This window comes from Juglans microcarpa x Juglans regia, chromosome 2S (assembly GCF_004785595.1).
Source record: "Juglans microcarpa x Juglans regia isolate MS1-56 chromosome 2S, Jm3101_v1.0, whole genome shotgun sequence".
Lineage (NCBI taxonomy): Eukaryota > Viridiplantae > Streptophyta > Magnoliopsida > Fagales > Juglandaceae > Juglans > Juglans microcarpa x Juglans regia.
In genome coordinates, this window is record NC_054597.1 from 32,401,351 (window position 1) to 32,424,603 (window position 23,253).

The window sequence follows — 23,253 nt, forward strand, 5'->3', positions numbered from 1 at the left end:
CCAACGTCCTTAAGTAATGCAATCAACCAAGTTAATTCACAAGATGTAAAACTAAGAGCTCTGTACTAAGCTTCAGCTAAGGATTGTGACATAGTATTTTGCTTCCTAGACTTCCAAGAAATGAGAGAATCACCCAAGAAGACACAAAAACTAATAACTAATTTTCCAATTTCAGGACATGTTGCCTAATCTGAATCAATGAAGGCTTTTAGCTGTAAAGAGGAAGAAGTAGAAAGAAATATATCCTATCATGAAGTGCCTTTCAGATACCTTAATACCTAATGTGCAGCATCCAATTGAATTTGGGCAAGTTTATCCATAAACTGACTTAGAACATGAATAGAAAATGCTAAATATGGTTTTGTAATTGTTAGGTAAAGTAACATTCCTATTAGTCTTTGATAAAAAGTAGAATCTTTCTTAGCGAGATGCAACTTGAAATTCATAGGAACTTTAGCTGGTTTGCAGCCAAGAAAATCAAAATCTGCTAGCACTTCAAGAGCATAGTGCCTTTGACAAATGGAAATACCTTTGGATGCTCGAGCCACTTCTAATCCAATAAAATATTTCAGTTCTCGAAGATCTTTAATCTTGAACTCAGTGTGAAGAATATTCATGATGTCTTGTACTCCTAGAAGATCATTACTTGCTATTATTACATCATCAACCAAGTAAAGCAAGAAATGAATTTGCAGTGAATTTGGTAAACACAGAATAATCACATTTAGATTGTGTAAATCCATTATTCAAAAGACAACTAGATAACTTGTGAAACCACTGATCGCAATAAAGATTGGAAAAAAAAAATTCCAAAGGAACAACATATGAAGACGAGGAAGTGAGAGATTTATTTTTATAAAGGAACACATGTTCGTGAAAAATGACATCTCGAGAAAGAAAAATAGTATGAGATTGTAAATCATAATGTTTGTATTGTTTTACACCAAAAGGATAACCAAGAAACAAGCATTTTCGTGCTCTGGAATCAAACTTACTTTGACAAGATAAATGTATACTAGCAAAGCAAAGGCATCCAAAGACTTTGAAATAGGAATATGAAGGCTTCTTAGAGAAAAGTAATTCATACAGAGATTTATTGGAAAGAAGATGAGTGGGCAATCTATTGATAATGTAAGTTGCTATTAAGATACAGTCATCCCAAAAACCTAAAGGCAAATTTGCTTGAAATTTGAGGGCTCGACCTACTTCTAATAAATGCATATATATGCTTCCTTTCCACAATTTTATTTTGCTGAGGAGTTGCATTACAACTCCTTTGATAGATAATACCTTTAGAAGCATAATAGCTAGACATATTGAATTCTAGATCATTATCACTTCGAAGAATTTTAACATTTTGATTAAATTGTGTTTTAATAAGAGCAAGCAATGAAAGCAATTTAGGTCGAGTTTCATATTTGGTTTTGATCATATAGACCCAGGTTACTCGTGTAAAATAATCTAAAATTGTAAAGAAATAATGAAAACCTTCTAAAGTGGGAGTAGAGAGAGTGTGAAGCCCAACCCTAAAAACGCAAGCCCAATTCTTTTATCTTTTGTTATTGTGAGCCTAGCCTATGTATAAGACCAAACCAAGACCTAACCCCTTACCTCGTACGATGTTGTTTTAAACTTAAAGGTTAAAACCATAAGCTTTTCCCTTCTACCTTTCTTTTTCCTTCCTCCTACGTCGCACCCTTCCCCCATGGCTCTCTCCCACTTGTACTCCCGTGAGCCTCACATGCCACCCATGCCGCCATGAGCTCTTTGCCATGTGATGAAGCTGGGTCACCTAGGCCAGTTCCTTGCTGCTGCCTCCAGTTCTGTCATTAGCACCGGTAAGCCCTCTTTCCTCTCATCTCTCGATCTCGACCTCCCTCCTCTCTGTCCGTCTCTTTCTCATTCTCTTTGTTTTCTCCCTCTCCATTTCATTGCCCTCCGGAAGCCACCATCCACTATCGTCGTTGGACTCCGAGACCAAGCTGTAAAACCCACGGAGCCTCCCTCTCATCTCTTAGTTTCACCACCCTTAGATCCCTTTCAATCTCATTCTCTCACTTAGAGTGATGCGACAGAAACATCCCCGCCAAGTCTAGCCTCTACTCACAGCCAAACTGCCACCCTCTCGACCCCATCTCTCTCTCTCTCTCTCATGGATAGAAAAGCCGAGCTTAACGATCGTGAAGCTCAACCGCCAATTCCCTTCCATTGTGGGACCCAGCTGAGACACCCAACCCCAACACCTTTCTCTCCCTCTCTGTTTCTCTCATTTCTCGGTTGCCACCCTCAACTACCAATCTCCAGCCACCAGCCACAAGCCCCCACTATTACAACAAGCCCCTACCAACATACTCGACTGAAGCCTTACACAATATACCTCACTGCCACTACATCCTTCGTTTGAACCTTTGTGAACCACCACCCGCGAACCACTACGCACGTACACACTACCTCTCTCTACCCGAGACACCTAGATGATGCCTTGAAGGACCACCACCTCACAGTTGAAGGTAACGTTTACGACCAACCTAGGGACGGTTCGATCATCTAGAAATTTGCCTATGCGTTGTAAGTGGTTATCGGACTCTCTTAAAATAACTATAGTTGGAAAGTTATGAAACTATGTTTTGTGTAATGTGAATGAATTATTTATGTGAAGCGTTGGGTTTGATCTATAGCGATGACTGTGAATCTGTGTAGTGACCGACGGCCCTGTGGAGCATTGGGAATAAATTGTAGTTGGATGTGAATCTGTGGCCAAAGGCCTTGTGGAGCGTTGGAAATGAAATTTTAGTTGTTGTGATGTTGAAATTGAATTGTTGTGAAATTATGTGTTTTTGTTTTAATTCATGGTTAATGTTGTTGCGATGTCATTCACTAATTAACTATTGCACATTGTCTTCATTATATTTGTTACTTGTCATTAATATTTATGTAATTGTGCTCTAATTTTGTGTATACTAAAATATGTAAAAAAATTTGGTGTGAAAGGATTATTTTGTGGACACATGCGTATCACGACCTCGAGCCGAGATGAGATATTATCTCAGTGGAGCTCTTCTGGCCACTTGGGTGCGCGCAAAACTGAGTGACATCTCCTGGATTTTTGTTGGCGACAGCAGGCTCAGGTGAGACAGTAACACTATTGGGACGACTCCGTTATCTCTCTGCTGGTAGAGGCTAGAGGATGCTTGATCACATACGCACTGGGTGCAGAGCTGGGCATTGCTTGTTACGAAGTCACATGCACAATTGTTACTCACGGTTGCAAAGGGAGATATAGTGTGCGGATGACCCATTGGGGAGACCATGATACATACATTAATAAAATAATTGTATGAATTTTATATTGATCACGGCCCCAAGCAAAAATGGGGTATTACCCTGGTAGAGCTCATCTTGTCACTTAGGAGCGTGTAAAACTGAGTGACATCTCCTGGGTTGTTGTTGGGCAAAAAAGGCTCGAGCGAGACGGTAGTGCTCTCGTATCTTCTTTGTTGCCTCTCCATTGGCGGAGGCTAGAGGATGTCTGGTCATGTACGCACCTTACATGAAGCTGGGCATCGCTGGTTGCGAAGTCACATACACGGTCGTTATTCATGGTGTGACGAAGGGAGTCAGAGTGTGCAGATGGTCCATAAGGAAGATCATGGTGCATACCTTAATAAAATAGTGTTTTCAAAATAAGAAAAATGTGATTTTCGGGTGTAAGGTGTCATGTGTGAGAAATGAGTATATACTTGAGTTTGGTAAATTACAAATGTTATACTTCTCTGTTATTTCTTATTTGCATATTTTCATATTTTTTCACCTGCATATTTTGAATGTTAGACTTGGTTTCACTTACGGAGATTTTGCAAAATTTCATTATGGTGTTCCCATCAAGCGGAACTGTAAATTTTGATGCAGGGGATGGTCACGAGCATGGAGGTTTAGCTCCGCCTGAGTAGTGAAGATTTAGGACCTTTTTCCCCTTTTGTTGTGTTGTTATTTGGGTTAATTTAATTTGGATGAATGTAATATTTATATGCCAGAGTTGGAAGACGTGGCTTATGGATATTTGTTTGGTGATGTAGCTTTAACTTTTGGTATCGTTAGATTTAATGACTGTCCTTATATTTTTTTTGCTGCAAATTAACTGCACACTATTGTATTGCATGTATGCACACATTTAATGTCACTATGCACTGGGATGTGTGACCCTTGAGGCTGATATCATGACGTCACTACTTCTACAAAATCATAGGCGAGGGTTGAGGGCATCACAGAGAGGACCTCATATGTCACAATGAATGATTCCAAAAGATTCATTAGTAATAGAGTTATTTAGAAAAAAAGATGAACGAGTATGCTTTGCATAATGACATATATCACAGATATTCTGACAAGGAGAATTGATAATATTAACTTGTTTAGTCAACAGACATTGTCTAACAAGTGATAGATGTCCTAGGCGATAATGCCATACATCAACTACTTTGCTTAACCCATGTTATGCTTCCTAGCTAACCTCTCTAATTTGAATAAGTTAAAATATTATATAAATAAGATACATAATCAAGGGCATGAACTTGGGAATCTCTAATTCTCGTGCATTACTTAACATATGAGATTCATTTGTATGAATAATTCCCTCAAACTCATAAGGATATATAATAATTTTCACAAGTGCTTTTTCTAAAATGATGCTCCTAGAAAATGAGATTCAACACCCTCGAAAGACCAGGATAATAAGGTTCTTACATTCAATAAAAAAAGAATATATATATATATATATATATATATATTGCAAACTCTCTTATTACGCATTATGGAGAAAGTGAAGAACATATGATCAAATCACCCAAAGATGATACTACTAAGCTATCAAGCAAGAAAGTAAAAAGGAAATAAAGAAAGCAAGAAGGTTGGAAGAAACATTTCTGTTATTTCAGTAAGAAGTAATTGGTACAGAGTGAAGCATTTTATATATATAAAAAAAATTATATTCATCTACACGTGTTGTAAAAATAACTAAACTTACTAACTTTGTTGACTCATATGTACAAGTGTCAACACGTATCAAACACATTACCGATATAGAAACCTACCACATCAGCTAGTATAAAAAAAGTACGTGTTGAACTTCTACAATAAATAGCTTTTGAGTTATTCTATTCTCGTATATAGTACATCATCCAAGTCACTTAAATTATAAGATTTGATTTGTAAGATTCAAATTTTAAAATTTATCTTTTAAATTAAACTATATCATATAAGAACTTTATTATGTATGCTCTAAACAAGTTTATGAATAGAATTTTTAATAGTTTTTATCTTCCACTTATATACACGTTTCATTAATTAAGATTTTTTATATAATGTGTAACAAGTCTGGTTTTTTAATTTGTTATTAAAGAACTCATGTCTTTATAATTATTATGGGTCCCACGGTAAATAATGTGTTTCCATGTACCAAAGTATAATTCTTAAACCAAACCCATGTCTTAATAAGCATACCAAGTGTTAAGGTGTGTTTTATAACCACCAGTTTCGAATTGTGTCCTAAACTCGCAAAAGGAGTCAAATGAGGTGGTCGGGTGTGTTGGGGACACTTGCAATGTCCAAGTCAGTCGTCGGTTTCAGTAGGAGAATTAGAGAAAAAAGAGAGAAAGCTTAGAGTGCGTATTGAATGATCATCGTTCTCTTTTGCCAGCTCCCCTTATTTATACTTATGCTCCTCCTACATGTCTCTGACCCTCCTATCATTATAATGATATGCTTCTATTTTGGACAGCATGACGTCGTATTTAATGCGGCTACTTCTGTCACCGACTGGGAATTAACCTTCTTTACCGACCAATCGACGTTGCATTTAATGTGGCCAATCTTGTCGGAGCAAGATCCCGACTGACCTTTTCCCCTTTAATGCGGTGCATCCGAGAGCATATCATGTGCTCTTCCAATTCTAGCTCGGGCTAGGCTCCCTACTTATTTACTAGCCCATCAAGTCCGAGGCCTTATGTTTTGATGAAGTGGACCGAGCCTCTCTTGATTGGCACAAAGCCTCCCTTTCACCAAAATTAGTCAATGAGGCCTAAATAGTAATAAAGTCATAATAAATAGTTTGTGAATAATAATAAACTATTAAAATAGTTGTGTTCCCAAATATATCCTAAAAGATCTAGATCTATATAAACCAAAGTATTAGGGTTTGTAGGCAGTACTCGAGCCTGGGCCCATAAAAAAGTTCGGTCCACTGACAATCTCCCGGCCTTGGGTATATGGAAATCCAATCAAGGTCATCTCAACATACCCTAAAGAAGATGGCCCAAACAATCGGGAGGACCATATAGAGGAAAGGCCAGTTGAGGTGGCAACTAAGAAGGGCCAGACTTGAAATTTTGCTCCAGGGGACAAATATACAGACAGAATACCGAAAGAATCTTGATAGCCCAAACAAGCATGAAAGACAGACATCAGTAGTGACAAATAACAAGTGTAAAAATTATTAAGATCTTTATTTGAGAGATGAGGAACTGATAAATCCAATGGTCAGCCAATGTTTCTTTCCAATAATGATTGGAGATTGAGACTACTACAATTAGTTTTTCCTCTTGTTTTCCCCCTTTCTTGGAGGGAAAGGCAATTCTACAAGGAACCAATCCCAAGCATGATTTTGAACAATAATAAACTGTTTGAATACACGAGGGCCACAGCCTCGGGAAATTTACATAACAATATAGGCGAGATCGCACCATGTCTACACTAATATAAAGGTCAGGGGAATACATGTGGTCAGCTCACAAGAACATTACAATGTTGTCTCTCGAACCTCGGCTTCTTGTCATCGTCGTATGACTGCAAAAATGACAACAAAACCTTCAGTAAAGTTTTTGAAATCAAGCAAAACAGTCTTCAAATGATCAAAAGTGCATTAGTTTATAACCTAAATAAGCATCATATCTGAGAAAAGTAGAGAAATAAATTTACTGGGATTTGAAACTAAATAGGGGATCAGTTAACCAAAATATTCAACCATATAGGCAAGCATGATGTGGGAACTTCCTATAGCTAATCTCCTGCCAGTTTTCTCATATCCAAGCCCTGTAGCAGATAAACAAGTTTTTTCAGCTTTACCTGTGCACTAAGAAAATGAGGAACCCGAACCCTTTTGGACCCATCAGCTAAACGTTTACATGGTAATACATTTTCCATGGCAGAGAAGTTATTCTTGACCTGCGGACAGATTCGGCAAAAATGCAAGTGTAAGAACAATATGTACCGTAACCATATAATTTAAAACAAGAACTACAAGTTCTACTCCTAATCTATCCTCAACCTATCTTCTAACCTATAGTTGTCCAGTCTCAAAGATAACATAAAATAGTTTAGGAGATTTTCACTGCAGAAATGAGGTTCTTCATGATGTGATGGATGTCTGCCTTGATAAATAACTTATACCTCACTTAAGATGAGTGCAGCACAAAAATTAGAACATCTTCTAGATTAATAAACGCCATTCATTCTGTGGAATAACTGAACTTGCGTCCACAAGAAATCACAATTTTGTGTTATGAGTGTCAATTATGTAAGTTAATGGAACGTCTGTCATCAGTTTGTTTTTAGTAGAGTGGTCTACCGAATTGGCTTGAAAGCAAAACTATAATTCCTGGTGTTGGATATCTGAGAATATAAAACTAAAAAAGCATGATAGTGCAGCAATAAAGATGATTATGCAAATCCACTAGTTCTATTTCCCTGACTCAGTTTTCTGGAATATAAAACAGAACTTAGAGACAAGATGTACTCAAAAACTCTTACCTGACTTTCAACGGCTCCAATCAACAACCCTTGACAACCCGATGCATGCACACTTTCTAAATTAGGGCACTGAAGTAACAATCTCTCTGGGCATATGAACGACAATAATCAATTATATGTAGTTTACGGACTCAGAAAAGGACTAATAAATTGCAACAGTTTGCACAGAGATCATTATCAAAGAATATGCTTCCAATGGCATACCTGGATGTAAATTCTTGCAAGAGTTCAGATTCAGATCATTCAGTTCTGGGCAGTTTAAATATAGAGCCTGCATTTAAATCACAAGCTAAGAACCAAAGAGAGGACTACACAAGAAGACAATTTGATTTTTGGATTGAAAAGCCTTACATCTAAGCCAGAACAACCCCACAAACTGAGTTTTTTCAGCCGGTTGTGCTTGATAATTAGCTTCTGGTGAATAAGGTGTAGTTGGGTGTTTGGAGTGTTCTTTATTTCCCAATCATTGCTTTCATCAGGGACTGGATTTTCAGAATTAGGATCACAAATGGTCATGCCACAATCCATGAGTTCAAGAAGAGGCAACTGAGCTGTGGCAAACTGAATGCCACCTGAAATTACAGTCAATTGGTTTATGAGCAGAAGCCAATTAGAAAACAAATATTACTAAACAGATAACTAAAAAAATAATAATAATACATTAGATAGATGAGGAGCCTTAAATGGATAATTACTTGAAGTAACATTAGGACAAAGAGCAAGTAGAAGCCTTGAAAGTGTTTCAGGGAACACATTGCAGATCATTCCAATTCCACTATCACTGACGCTTGATCTGAAATTAGGAAATATAGTGTCAAAAATAAAATCTCACGCATCATGAGAAGTGGAGAAGCTATTATCTTTAAGTTTATAGATATTTAACCATCTTTCGCTCAAAACCTACAACTAAATATTTGAAGCCAACTTGAATCAGAACTCAATAGACAATCTACAATGCAAGGACTTGAAAGTTCAGAAATTACCCTCATAAAATCTAATTCCATAATAGGATGGTTACTTTAAAACCTAGAATCACAACCTCAAGCATGGGATGCTGCATAACTCATTTTTACTTAAGTTGGCTTTTTTGCTTATACGTTGCTTCCAGTACAAGGATTTCTCTAATACTAAGACAATAGTTAGCTTATCTTATAAGCAGTTGAATGCTACTGTACATGGGAGCAAAAATGTACCCGCTCAGGTCAAGCAATTCTAAGTCTGGATAGCTTGAAGCAATGGCAGCAACAGATGCATCAGTGATTTCAGATCCAAGAACAAGTGAAAGCATTCGCAACCACCTGAAGAATAAGCAATTGAACAACCTTCAATGAAATTTTTATTATTATTGTCAAGTGGTCAAAAGAAACTATTCAGTTCCTACATTACGGAGAATGTGAAGATTGCCAGACAACGAATAAGAAAAGGCCAAACCTGAGCTCTGCAGCTGTAAGAGCAAGCACAACAGAATGAGAAAGCCGAACTGATGCAATGTGTATGTTTTGCAGCCTTGGGCAATTCCTTCCCACACCATCAACCATTGTAATAAGATCGGTACTATCATTTTGTTGGCAAGAAAATTCAAGGGAAATCTCTTTCAGATTTGGGCAGTTAAAAACCTGATAGAATGTTTGAGTACATACAAAAGAAATAATTTAAACACAGGAGAGAAAGAAAGACCTTGAATTTCAATTGTAGAGAAAATCACACCTAAAGTAGAGGAAAGGAAAAAGAATCACCGTCTTAGAGAGGGAGAATAGATCTGAAAGCCAGAGAGTTGAAAGACTGGACGAACAAAGAACAAAACCCCCAAGATTAGAACACCCTTCCATCTTAAGACTTTTGAGGCATCGCTTATCCGCAACAAATCTCCCCAATTCATCGCTGCAGTTAAACGTTCATAGACCAATTAACCAGCCAATTCAAAGAAAAATTTTTCAGCTAAAAGAAAGAGTTCTGTTTACTCGCATTACAGAACACGATATAACTGTCTAAAAGAAAGGGTGAAACAGATCATGTCATAAACTCAGTTGGCATCCCAAGGAAAAACAAACAAAATAAACCAATAACGTTAATGCATTAAGATTCAGAGCATCCACTTAAATGCTTCAATAAGCACCTTATTGTACCAAATATCTTGGTACAATAACAGATCTACATAAATTATATAAACATCAATTATTAAAGAACTACAGACCGCTGTTTGATTTTGCCATCATGATAAGTTTTGCATTTGTTGCGCAAAACATTTATCTCAAGGACTCTCAACCAATCACATTGTTTCCATCTCACGGAAGCATTTTATCAGCTTAGAAAAAATAAAAATAGAATAAGGAAACAGAAGAATATGAATCATACCCAGAGATCCGATTTATCGCAGCTTCAGATTTCAAGATCTCCATAAATTCGAGATTAGGGCAAGAGAATGCAATGCACGCTAGCATTGTTGCATCTACATCACTGCAAAACCAAAAAATATAACTTTTAGTTAAACCAAAAAAAGCCATTTCCCTAATTTCGTTCTCCTTCAAATACTTCTACTTTGAAAACTACAATGATCACTTTGAAATCATAATATAAAGTATCTTAAGATGCTTATAGATCAAACTGTATAATGTCGTTGTTCGAGTTGATTTTTATAGACCAAACACTTCGAAATCGTTTCTTGTGTCCAGCTTTATAGATCAAAGTACATTTCATTTTAGCTCATTTTTCTTAACTGATCGATTAAAGTAAGCAAATTCTCGCCTTGTTTATGCTTAATGTCCATTTAGAATAATCTGATCCATCCGATAAAACCATAGATCATATGGTTTCTTGTACCGGAGAACCCTAACCTTTCCATTCTTAGAGAGAGTCTCGCGAGCCCTGGGCATTTCTGTAACACAGATCCGACCTGAGACCTGGCCGGAACCCTAAGCCTGAGCTCCTCCGCCGCCCTCCATAACCTCCTCGCCGTCTCCCTCCACCCCTTGCACACCCTCGCCGCCGCCAATAGCCCTGCCGGCGGCAACCTCTTCAGTATCTCCCACAAACAACCCGCCGGGAAACCGTCCGACTCCGGATCCGGCAATCTATGGCGGAGGTCCAAGTCCTCCTCGTCCTCTTCCGTCTCGGGCTCCGGGAATCCGCCGCGTACGTCATCGTCGAATGAGAGCGCGCGGCGTAGGTGAGAGTAGGGCTGACGCGGGGGCGGGGGCCCCGTGGGGGATGTGGAATACGCGGCGGATGAATCGGCGTGCATTGGGGTGCTGTCGATGGAGACGGTGGGGCTGCCGACATGGCAGGAGTGACCCTTCTTAGGGAGGCCACAGCGGCCACAGTTATAACTTCCACGCTTCTTCAGCCGCTTGGGCTCGGCGGCTATGGTGGCGTCGCAGCATGGAGTGGTCGGAGTCCCAGGGGATAAAGGTGATTGGTTACGGTGGTGGTTGTGATGCTGCATAGCGACCGCGCGAGATAGAGAGGGAGTGTGGGCGAGTGCGAGATGGCTAAGATATAATTGGGCGCGGCGACTCTGAGACAGCGAGAGAGAGGGACTGGTCGGGAAAGGCGCGGGAGAACAACGTAGATTTCGCGCGCTAGGTTTTAAATTATTAAAAGGACACTAAAGTAGTCAAGTACAAAAAGGGAGCGGGTGGACCGGAGGAGCCTATTAATCTGACCCTCTAATATTTTATTTTATATTATTTAAAGTTTCTCCTCAAATATCCTTTTGATTTGAATTTTAATATATGATTTAAATATGATATTTAGACTTAGGTTTTTAAAATCTAATTATCTAAAATTACTATAAATATTGTAGGATTTATTACGGAGATGGATAAATATAATATGGCTGGTAAATAATTCCTTATTGGGATTCGGGAAAAATGTTAAACTTACTATAAAATTCTAATGAAATGGGTTGGCACTACTTTATAATGTGATTGGTTACACTTACATATATGCATGCATCAGTTTATAAAATCTATATGATAAATCTTGTAATAACTCTGTCATTAAATAGGGTTTGCTAATTATTAAAAGGTAATTTAATGTCTTTGTATGAATTGAAAGTTGTTCGCTGGTTGGCGTTGAAAATGTAATCAATGGGCCGATGAAATCGTTGGCAATGTTGTTCCTGACAGAAAATAGATTTATGATTTGGTAATCTACTTGGCATTAGACGTGTAAATGATTTAGTATATTTGATAGCATGTTTGATACTCGTTCGGTTAAACTTGAATCGAATTCGACTCGTAAAAAAAAAATCCCCGCCCGTAAAAGCATATACCCACTTGATTAGTTAAATAAGACATAGCCGACAAAACTCGACTTAACTCGATTAAGGCTCATTAAGGTCTGCTCGTTTATGCCCAAATCGAATTGTTAGTTCAACTCAATTAAAGTTCATTCATATATTGAAAAATATAATATACATATATATACATTTATATATATATATATATATATGCATTAGCTAATAAGCTAATAATATAATCATAGCACTTTTATAATTAAATATATAATATGTAACCTAATTACTTATATCTATATGAATATACTTCATAGCTATATTTTATAATTTGTACAATAATTAGTCAATAAGATTTAATAATAACGATTGCCAAGACCCCCACAGGAGAGACACCTTTCGCCCTCACCTATGGAAGCAAGGCGGTGATCCTAGTGGAAATAGGAATGCCCACTTACTGAGTCCAACACTTCTACCCAGACCTCAACGACGGGAGATTATAGGAAAACCTAGACCTCCTGGAAGAGATATGCAAGAAGCAGAGGTGCAAATGGCAAACAACAAGAGAAAGACGAGCAATACTTCAATAAACGGGTCAGGCCATGCTCGTTTAAAATAGGAGACCAAGTGTTGAAGCAGACTGGGGTGACGACCCAGGGAGAGGGAAAGTTAAGGCCATGGTGGGAGGGGTCGTATGTGGTAACATCTAGTGGTAGGCCTGGCTTTTACCGCCTCAAGGACGATAAGGGTAGTGAACTCCCCCACTCGTGGAACGTTGAGCACCTTAAGAAGTATTTCACCTAGAAAGCATAATCTTACCTATGAATGTATCAAACTTGTTTTGTAAATGAAGAAGTATGAACATTCACTTTGACTCGTCCTTGTTAGAACTGGAAGCAAAGAAGCCGAGTCCCTAGACTCGCCATGAAGAAGTGGTCAGGCTAGAGCATCCCGAGCTCTGCCCAAATTATCAGTCGGACACAAGTCCCTCAACTCGACGACCTTCGTGACCGATAAGCCGAGACCTTAGACTCACCACGAAGAAGTGGTTGGGCCAGAGCATTCCGAGCTCTACCCAAATGGCCAGTCGGGCACAAGTCCCTCAACTTGCCGAAATTTATGAACGATAAGCTAAGTCCCTTGACTCGTCACTAAGAAGTGGTCGGGCCAGAGCATCTCGAGCACTGCCTAAGTCGCCAATCTAACACAAGTCCCTCGACTTGTGAAATTTCATGTTCAACGTTTCATCTCTCAAAATTCACTTCCAGTTTCAATTCGAGATCCTTATTCAATTTGTTCTGCATGCTGTCAAGCCAAAAGCTCACAATTAGCTTTACGCGCCTCTCATCAGCACTCCACCAAGCCTCTTCAACTCATTTACTCAGATGTATGGGGCCCTGCCCCTGTGATGTCCCATGATGGTTTCCATTACTATGTTGCTTTTTTAGATGATTTTACTCGATTTACTTGGTGGTTTCTATTAATACAAAAGTCTGATGTTCTTTCAGTTTTTATCCAATTCCAAAAACAAGTTGAATTATTACTTAAAATTTCAAAATTCAATCTATTCAAAGTGATTGGGGTGGTTAGTATCGTGCTCTCCACACATTTTTTAAAACTCAAGGAATTTTACATCGCATCTCATGCCCCCACACCTATCAACAAAATGGGGCCATGCAAAGGAAACACATGCACATCATTGAAACCGTGTTAGCTCTCATTGCTCATGCGTCATTACCTCAAAAATTTTGGGCTGACTCTTTTCATACTACAGTTCACTTAATAAATCGCCTTCCAACCCCTCTCCTTCACTGTTAATCCCCTTTTGAAAAACTTTAGTCAAAATCACTTGATTACAACATGCTTAAAGTTTTTGAAACAGCTTGTTGGCCTCATTTAATAATGAAGTTTTCATGCTCTCATGGCTCACACGTCATTACCTCAAAAATTTTGGGCTAACTCTTTTCATACTGCAGTTTACTTAATAAATCGCCTTCCAACCCCTCTGCTTCATTATTAATCCCCTTTTGAAAAACTTTTGGTCAAAATCACCTGATTACAGCATGCTCAAAGTTTTTGGAACAGCTTGTTGGCCTCATTTGTGAGCCTACAATCGTCACAAACTTGATCTTCGCTCCACTCAGTGTCTTTTCATAAGATATAGTGACTCACATAAAGGTTACAAATGTCTACACATCCCCACCAACCGTCTTTATATTTCTCGAGATGTCATCTTTGATAAAATCTCTTTCCTTTTGCCAAACCAACTATTATTTCCCCTCAACTCAATCATGTGCAACTTCCTTCCATTCTAGGCCCATTTCCACACATCACCATAGCCTTTTCCACACTCATCACCATCGCCTTTTTCTACTCTGTTACCATCTCAACACACTTGCCCCAATGACCCACCAAGGCCATCTCTCTGTCTTAGTCCCACTGCCCACATCGATCCTGTAACCCTCCCTATTTCCAATCCAAGGCCCACTCATTCCCCCAACTCAGATACACTACATCAGCCTCTCGAGAGTTCCAGTCCCTCACTCTCTTCCTCACCCACTCTGTCTCCAGTACCTTCTTCCTCTTCAAACAAAATCATCACCCATTCCAAAACTAATTCTCTTCATCCTAAATAGCTCACCGACGGGACAGTGCTTTGGCCGCCACCATGAAGCTATCTCACCACTACCTCTACCTCCTTTCTCGATGAACCCAGCTCCTTCACAGAAGCATCCAAGCACCATCAATGGCAGTTAGCCATGGCAAATGAATTTCAGGCCCTCATGCATACCAACACTTGGACCTTGGTACCCTCATCTGGAATCAACAACTTAGTAGGCTGTAAATGGGTTTTCCGCACCAAAAGAAACTCAGATGGCATTGTGGAATGCTACAAGGCTCGCTTGGTGGCAAAGGGATTTCATCAACAGGAAGGTATTGATTTTTCTGAAACCTTTAGTCCTGTAGTGAAACCCACCACCATTAGAACTATTCTCTCTATTGTTGTCACTGAAGGATGGTCCCTTAAACAGTTTGACATTAACAATGCATTTCTGCATGGGGATCATCAAGAACAAGTTACATGACATAGCCAATTGGATTCATCAATCGAGATTATCCCATTCATGTTTGTCGCTTGAATAAGGCCATTTATGGTCTCAAGCAAGCACCAAGAGCTTGGTTCTCAAAACTGAGTACACGGCTTCTTGAACTTGACTTCACTCAATCCTTTGCCGATCCCTCTCTTTTCTTGTATAAACATTCGTCTATTACCCTTTTTTTTCTAGTCTACGTTAATGATATTATACTCACTGGGTCTTGTTCGAATGTTATTTACCCTGTTCTTCACTCTCTGAGTTTATCTTTTCCTATGAAAGATTTAGGGCAATTGCGACTTTTTCTTGGTCTTGAAATCCAAAATTTCTCAAATGGTCTTCACTTATCTCAGACAAAGTATATCTGTGATCTTCTCAAAAGAACTAATATGGACTTAGCCAAGCTAGTGAAATCACCCATGGCCACTTCCACACATCTCTCCCTCATTGATGAACCTATTTTCAGTGATCCTACTCTATATCGTAGCACTGTTGGCAGTCTACAGTATTTATCCCTTACTCGACTTGATGTAGCATTTGTTGTAAACAAAATTTACCAATTTATGCATGCTCCTAAACTTCTTCACTGGCAAGCTGTGAAGAGGATAGTAAGGTACCTCAAACACACAGCCCATTATGGTCTTCACATTAGGCCATCTTCATCTTACAACCTTCATGCATATTCAGATGCCGACTGGGCAAGATGACCAGATGATCGACGATCTACACGGGGCTTTTGTATTTTTCTTGGACATAATCTGCTTTCATGGGGCTCCAAGAAGCAACACACAATTGCAAGGTCTAGTATAGAGGCTGAGTACAAGGCCCTTGCAAATGCCACTGCAGAATTACTTTGGCTCCAATCACTTCTCAAGGAACTAGGTGTCTTTCTTCCCAAACCCCCCACTCTATGGTGTGACAATTTGGGAGCTACATATCTCTCAACAAATCCAGTTATTCACTCACGCACAAAGCATATGGAGATTGACTTCCATTTTGTACGTGACCGTGTTGCATCCAAGACATTGCATGTTGCCTTCATTTCTTCACGAGATCAAGTAGCAGATGTGTTTACCAAACCACTACTATCCACTATGTTCCTTACACTTCGATCGAGTCTCACCATGGTTCCCTTGTTGGACTAGCGGGAGGGTGCTAACAGCAATGCCACTTCGTCCTCCAACTCAGATACTACATCAGCAAACTCCAAGTCAGTAGCACATGAGGATACAAAGCCATCTCAACAATAGATTCTTCAATTGTATTTAGGAATTATTCCTCTGTGATTCTGTTTATACAAAGGCATCTTTTTCTGTTATAACAAATTCTTACAGCTAACACTAGGCCATTGGCACAACACTTGCTTGTAAGAATGCCAGAATGATTTCAGCACAATACTCTATAAATAGAGACATGTACAAACGCTTTAATACATGAAAAGAATACATTTCAACTCTATTATTTTACATGACTCCACTACAAATTTTAAAAAATTATGTGAATTTTCCCCGATGACTAATCCAACATTATATACATGCACATACCATGTGTTATATTTAACAATATATATATATATATATATATATATATATATATTAAATATGTCGACATAATAAGAATGTTTCTTGAAATTCTGATCAAAGCATATGAAATGAGTCCATTCTGGAAGGTTTACATGACCTACCTGTTAGCTCTCTGGTCGAACAGGCCACCACCGTTTCTCACGGAGACCCGCTCCCCTTTGGCTTGGGAGCTCTTGAAGTGGTCCACAACTTCCCTCTGAGTCACCACCACGTTCATAGAGCAGTTGACATGTTCCACATGATCAATTGCAGCCTATGGAACACTTGACACGTAACCACCGAAAGCTTGATGGAAGCTTGGATATAAATACTCCGGTTTGGTCCCCAAACTCGCTCTCTCAATCCCCTTCAGTCTTAGGCACGGTTTCTTGGGTATTTCAATTTTCGATTCATTTTAAGTGTTTAATTCCGCATTATAGAATTGTTATTATGCTTACACTACCTTTGATGGAAGTAAATAATAATATAGCTGCATATTGCTCAACTCCGTCATGCATGTTTAGATTTCCAAGAAACCAATCAATTTAGATTCTAAGAAAATAAACAAGATGGCAATGGGTATTCTAATGTTTGTTCTAGTCGTTGGATGTCTCTACTACTACAACCGAAGAGATGACAAGATCAACTGCAAGGAGAAAGCCGAAGAATATACAAGTTTTGGAATTCATTTTATCTGGATTTTTTTTTGTTGGATCAATTAATAGTTCTCAGAAATTGCTGACCGGAGTTTGAAGAGTAAGGCAACTTGTTCCATGGCCACTACTTATAGTGTTGGAGGAATACTAAAAGACGACGTACATATATAGATGCCATTAGAGTGTTCATCCGAAATCGCTAGGACTTAAACTCGCAACCGATGGTTTCAGCCATGAGGAAACCTTAGAATGTGTTTGTGCGACTCACCATTGAGACTGATTTTGTGAAGGTGCATCTGTTTTCTGGTATAGTGGAAGCAGATCCTATTTGATGCTTTGGTGGCTGGAAAGGTGGATGTATTTGGGGGCTGGTCCAAGCTCATTGACAGTGCAGAATTCAGGTGGGACCCATGAGGAGCTAGCAGTAATGTTGGAAGCAGAAGGTTTCATATGCCAACAACATCTTCGTAATGTCGAGTCTGGTATAGTGGCTGTCAATCCGAGTGTGGAGAGGGTGGTGTCATGTGGTATGATGGGAACATAGAAGTTAGTTGAGCAGGCGACAGGGGATGGGGCTTTACTTGACTATGTGGAAGATGGAAGGTTGGGTTCTTTGGCTGTGATAATTCCGATTGAGAAGGTGGCGTTTCCACCTGAGGGATTGAGGATTGCGTCTCAGAACTCGATGAAGATTAGGTAGAGCACCTCTGTAAAGCCCCATCCTCAACCATTTATGGGGCTCAGACTGCCTGCGTATGTGGCTACACTCGATAGACGACATGCATTTACTTTGGGATGTTGAAGGGTGATAATGTTACTACTTTATTACTATCCATTTATTTATATGTATTTAAAAAAAAATTTATTATTTTCTTTTTAAGTATTTTTTTAACATCTTTAATCATTAAGAAAAAATTAAAAATATATATATAATTTTACTTATAGTCACTTCCTTAATCATTAAATATAAAAAAAAATTTCAAAAATTAAATTCAAAAATAATAATAAATAAATAATAAAAGGATAATAACCCTTCCATTTTCCTTAACTTTAAGTTAAGCGGTACTGGTCATGCATTTTAACGTACACGCGGATATTCATGCATTTCGACGAACGCAATATTCCATGCGTAGAAGTAGAATTATGTTGACTAAAAAAAAAATAAAAAATAAAATAAAAGAGTTAAAATGTCATCTAATTAACATAGAAAGAAATGTACTTTAGTTTGGCTCATATATGTGCAGTAGTACTGTTATTTTCCATATTAATTTTAAGTAAATTAACTGGTTCCGGAAATATTAGATCAAAATAAATAAATAATAATGTGTCTATTAATTTATTAATTCTTTGTATTCTCAATAGGAGACGTTGTAGATCGGCAAGGAGGAGGCCCAAATTTCATTAGATAAAACAAATACACATCTCTTCTATTATATAAGTGGCTATTTAACGCCACCAAACGGAAATTCTTGTTTTCCGTTATCTTATCGTTAAATCAACGTTAATTGCTACCGCAGTCTGAGAATAGTACCTTCTGTTCGCACTTTTACAATTTTATCTCTTTATTTTATTTGTTTACCATTTTTATCCTTCAATTAATTTTGTTTAATTCATATTTTTACCTTTTTATCCCTCACTTTTATCGATCAATCCATCCATCTCTGACATAACACCTAAAAAGAATAAAAGATAAAAAAGACTATAGATGACAAGATGAGGGAAAAAGCTGAGGGAAAAGACCCATAAAAATACTTTTCTTTCGTGGGTCAATAGTTAGTGCATAGGGAAGAGATAATTTTAGTTGTGTCAAATTTTGTGATTCTTTTTTATTTAGTACTATTTCTCTTCGTTTTATTATTTCTGAGTGCAGAACACTCTTTCTCTCATTCCCGATTCCCTTTCTCCTTTGAGTTCTCTCTCAATCTTGAACCTAACGTCCTCTCTTCTCTCTCTCTCCACCTCACGGCCCTTGCCGCCATCAGCAGTCATGGAGCACGGCAGCCTTAGCGACGCCGTGCGTTGCCTCCAGCCACCAGATGCAACCTCCCTCATCCCATAGAGATCCGGGTTTCAAATTTCAAAACTCTTAATTTTTTTTTCTCAGCAGCCAAACACGGCATCAAGATGGGGATTATTAGCATGATTTTATTGTACGTGCGTGTTTTCAATTTGATGCTCATTCTTGTCTGATGTGCATGTTTTCATCTTCATGTTTGTGGTGTTCGATTTGTGTTGATTGACTGCATCTTCAGTTTCGTGGGCGTCCAGATCTGACTGGTTTTGACAACCTAGAGTTTTTTTTTTTTCCTTTCAATTTGTTGAAGCTGATTTTTTTTTGCTTGTCTAATGTGCATGTTTTCATCTTCAGGTTTGTGGTGTTCGATTTGTGTTGATCGACTGCATCTTCAGTTTCGTGGGGGTCCAGATCTGACTGGTTTTGATAACCTCAGAGCTATGATTAAGGCCGAGGCTGTGACTGGTTTTGACAACTGCAGCAAATGAAAGGAGTTTTGTTCTGCATTTACTGCTTTTATGGGTAAGGTAAAGCATTCTTACAACTATTTAGTTTTTATATTTTACCCATTTTCTCAATGCTCGGCGAAGGAGAAGGTAGAGGAAAGAAAAAGAACGAATGAAAAGGAAGAAGGGGCAGAGCCGGTTGCGCACCAGTTTATCTTTTATAGACATCCGAGCACCTACATCTAAGCATCACCACAGCTTCTCTCTGAGAATCTCTCATAGATTTCATTTTTTCTCTCTCTTAACCATCTTTGCCGCGAACCAGGAGCTACCCTGCGAGGGAGAGAAATGAAGTCGTTGTTCGGAATCTAAATTTCCAAGTGAGAAGGAAAGCAACGAGCAAAAATGGCAAAGAATGTGGAAATTCTCGCCGTGGAGATCTACTTCCCTCCCACCTGAATTCAACATGTGACCTCTCTGTCTGTCTCTGTGCCTCATTATTTTAGTTTCTGTTTGGATGTTGAGAAACGTGGGAAATGAAAAGAAAGTCTAATTTGTAGTTTTTTTCTTTTCTTTTTTTTCCCTGGCAATATTTTTAAAAAAATTGGTCATTTAAGCTGGTTGTTTTGGATTAAAGAAAAAAAGAGGTAAAGTTGGGTTCAGCTATTTGTATAGTTCAATTTAAGTTCGACGAAGTGGAGGTGGAGATTTGTTTTTGCCAAATCTTGGACTTAATGATTGGAGATTCATGTATTGACGTTTTAATATGTGCATCTTTATATTTTCGCTCTCTGTTTCGGTCATTGAAACGGACGTAAAAATGAGGAAACTCATGTAGTTTACATTCTCAATGTGTTTTGATCATTGAGCTATTCTTCAAGTGTTATTCCTTTACTTTCTCGAGAATCAAACAAAATCTTCTTTTTCTCCTTAACTTCCTTGCACATAAATGAATGAATTGTAAAAATATGTTTACTTTTTATGTATAGTGGTTTTAGGCAGCTCAGATGGGGGGTATTTACCTATATTATGATCCAAATTTGGTGGAATTGATTTTAACGTCTCTCATATGTATATCCATATGGTTGTTATATATGAAAGTTTGGTAATTTAGTCGAAACTCTGATCCCATGGGGGTGGTCAACCACCACCGATAGACTCCAAAGGCAGTGTTAAATTACACTTAATTGCCGAATGATAATGTTTTAAATTATAATCGTTTTGTTTTATAATGGATGAACAAATTGATAGGTACAATTATTCAAGATAAGAATTGAGACTGGTAGATTTGTGATGTGAACAGCTTCTTAAAAGAAAACATTTGTGAAATTTAATTCTTCTTTGTCTGTGTTTCTTAAAAGATACCCAGGGAAGAACCAAGCCGTACGTTTTCTTCCTTTTCTTCGGGTGGGTCCACATGCGTTTCTTTTTCTTTATTTCATTTGTCTGGCCAAAAGACATAGCCGAGCATGAGTTTTTTATTTTTTGGTTCCCCCAAGCCGCAGGTCCATCCAAACGAAAATCTCGATGTTTGGCCAAGCTTTGCAATATGGATATTCTCGTGATTTGAGATCTTCAATGACAAAGACATTAAAAATGGTAAAATTTATTGGGAGGGAAAGGGAAGGGTTGGATGTTGTCTGTCGTGAGGCTGTGCAAGAGAGAACCCATTAATAATAATAAAAAGGATATATTATTGGGAGGGAAAGGGAAATGGAAAGGAAATGGAATACTAATAGAACATGAATATCACTATCAGACTTTCATGCAATAATATTTTCTACCTTTTAACCATTATATTATATTATTTCAATTCCCATGTACTGCAGTGATCACCAACTCTGAAATTAAATTCAATATATATATAATTATATATAAAAAAATTTATTCATTGCCAAATTTATATTAAATGATAGATTTATAAATAAAATATAATAAATTATTTACATATAATTATAAAATATCATATCATAAAATAATGAAAAGATTACGACATTTGAGGATTATAATATTTGTTGATCATTATCCAGTTTTAAGAAATATCTAATACGATTTAATTAAGAGACTCACCTAGATAATCTACAATAAATCATTTCACACATTTATATATATGACCTATGAACGATAAGATATTATGTGATAAGGGGTAAAAGTGATTTTTCATTTTTTATGTCTCCGTCAATTTTGAAAATGGCAGTATTGATCTATTGGTCCCTTCTTTCTAATTATTATAGTTTTTATTTCTATATTTGCTAAAATTTATTTATTTTTCAATCATTAAATTATTGATTAATTCTTTTTTTTAACCATATTATTTTTGTAAAAAGAAAAAAATTGTTTCACTCAACTAGGCAACGTGATTTGCACGTTGCTCCCGACCTAGTGTGTATATATATATATATATATATATATATATATATATATTTATATATATGTGTGTGGGCCTTTTCTCACTTCCCTCTTCCGTCCACACAATCATAAATCAAGAATTATATATGGCACATGCATTCTGACAAAAGAAATGAAAAAGAATACATAAAATTTCTTAGATTTTATTATCTCTAATCATATTAACTGAAGTGGCATATATATAATATTAGATAATTAATTTGTAAGTGAGGCACTTAAATAAAATGTCACTTCATATGCGGCAACATCATTTGTAACGCCACGGTCCCGAATGGGGTTAGAGAGTTACTCCCTATCACTTAAAATCACATTCCAACAATATATTTATAGACTCCAAATTCTCAATACCATATAAAAATTGTTATTTCAAACCAGCTATTTCAATATAATCAACCTCCTAAAATTACCAAGTTATCATAACACGACAAAATTACTTAATAGAATTCACCAATACTTATAGAAATCTTCTATACTTAATCTATTATACTTAAATCATCTCACTTATGCTTCATAATCTTGATCCTCAACTGAAATATTCAAATTATCTGGAAAAAAATTGTAGAGATAAGGGGTGAGTTATCAATAACTCAGTAAGCAGATGACATAAACTAGTATGTAAACATGAACATTTACAGAGTTCAAAATACAAAACAAAATATTTACTTTCAAAATACATAATCAAAACATTTATTTTCAGAATGCAGAATCAGAACATGTTATCAAAATATTAGAGAGAAACTTTCAAAAATATTATTATTCAAAAATCTTTTGGCATATCACAAATTGAGACATTATCTTCATATCATATCAGAGCATCACATTAGGATAGGGACTATGTTTAACCCTCGTGGTAGGGTTATAAACCATCATTATACCCATGGCGGGGCTGTATGCCACTATTATGCCCATGGTGGGACCGTATACCACTATTATACCTGTGGCATGGTTGTATATCATATTTAACCCACGTGGTAGGGTTATAAACCACCATTATACTCATAGTGGGGCCATATACCATTATTATACCAGTGACA

The 23,253-nt window shown here is 37.5% G+C and overlaps 1 protein-coding gene and 1 long non-coding RNA gene across 2 annotated transcripts; one reads left to right on the top strand and one right to left on the bottom strand.

Moving 5' to 3' along the window:
- Positions 1 to 358: 358 nt before the first annotated feature.
- Positions 359 to 17,517, top strand: LOC121251379. The gene is made up of 4 exons (XR_005938009.1): positions 359 to 369; positions 968 to 974; positions 5,373 to 5,388; positions 17,295 to 17,517. It is a non-coding gene; the product is annotated as an uncharacterized LOC121251379 (long non-coding RNA).
- Positions 6,480 to 11,367, bottom strand: LOC121251378 (F-box/LRR-repeat protein 17). Its single transcript, XM_041150635.1, has 11 exons — positions 10,638 to 11,367; positions 10,159 to 10,260; positions 9,540 to 9,684; positions 9,235 to 9,419; positions 8,997 to 9,101; positions 8,499 to 8,596; positions 8,155 to 8,375; positions 8,008 to 8,074; positions 7,804 to 7,889; positions 7,120 to 7,218; positions 6,480 to 6,840 (listed from the first exon to the last, which is right to left on the bottom strand). Exons 1-11 carry the CDS (start codon positions 11,243 to 11,245, stop codon positions 6,778 to 6,780), a joined length of 1,779 nt encoding a protein of 592 aa, XP_041006569.1. The 5' UTR covers positions 11,246 to 11,367; the 3' UTR covers positions 6,480 to 6,777.
- Positions 17,518 to 23,253: the final 5,736 nt, after the last annotated feature.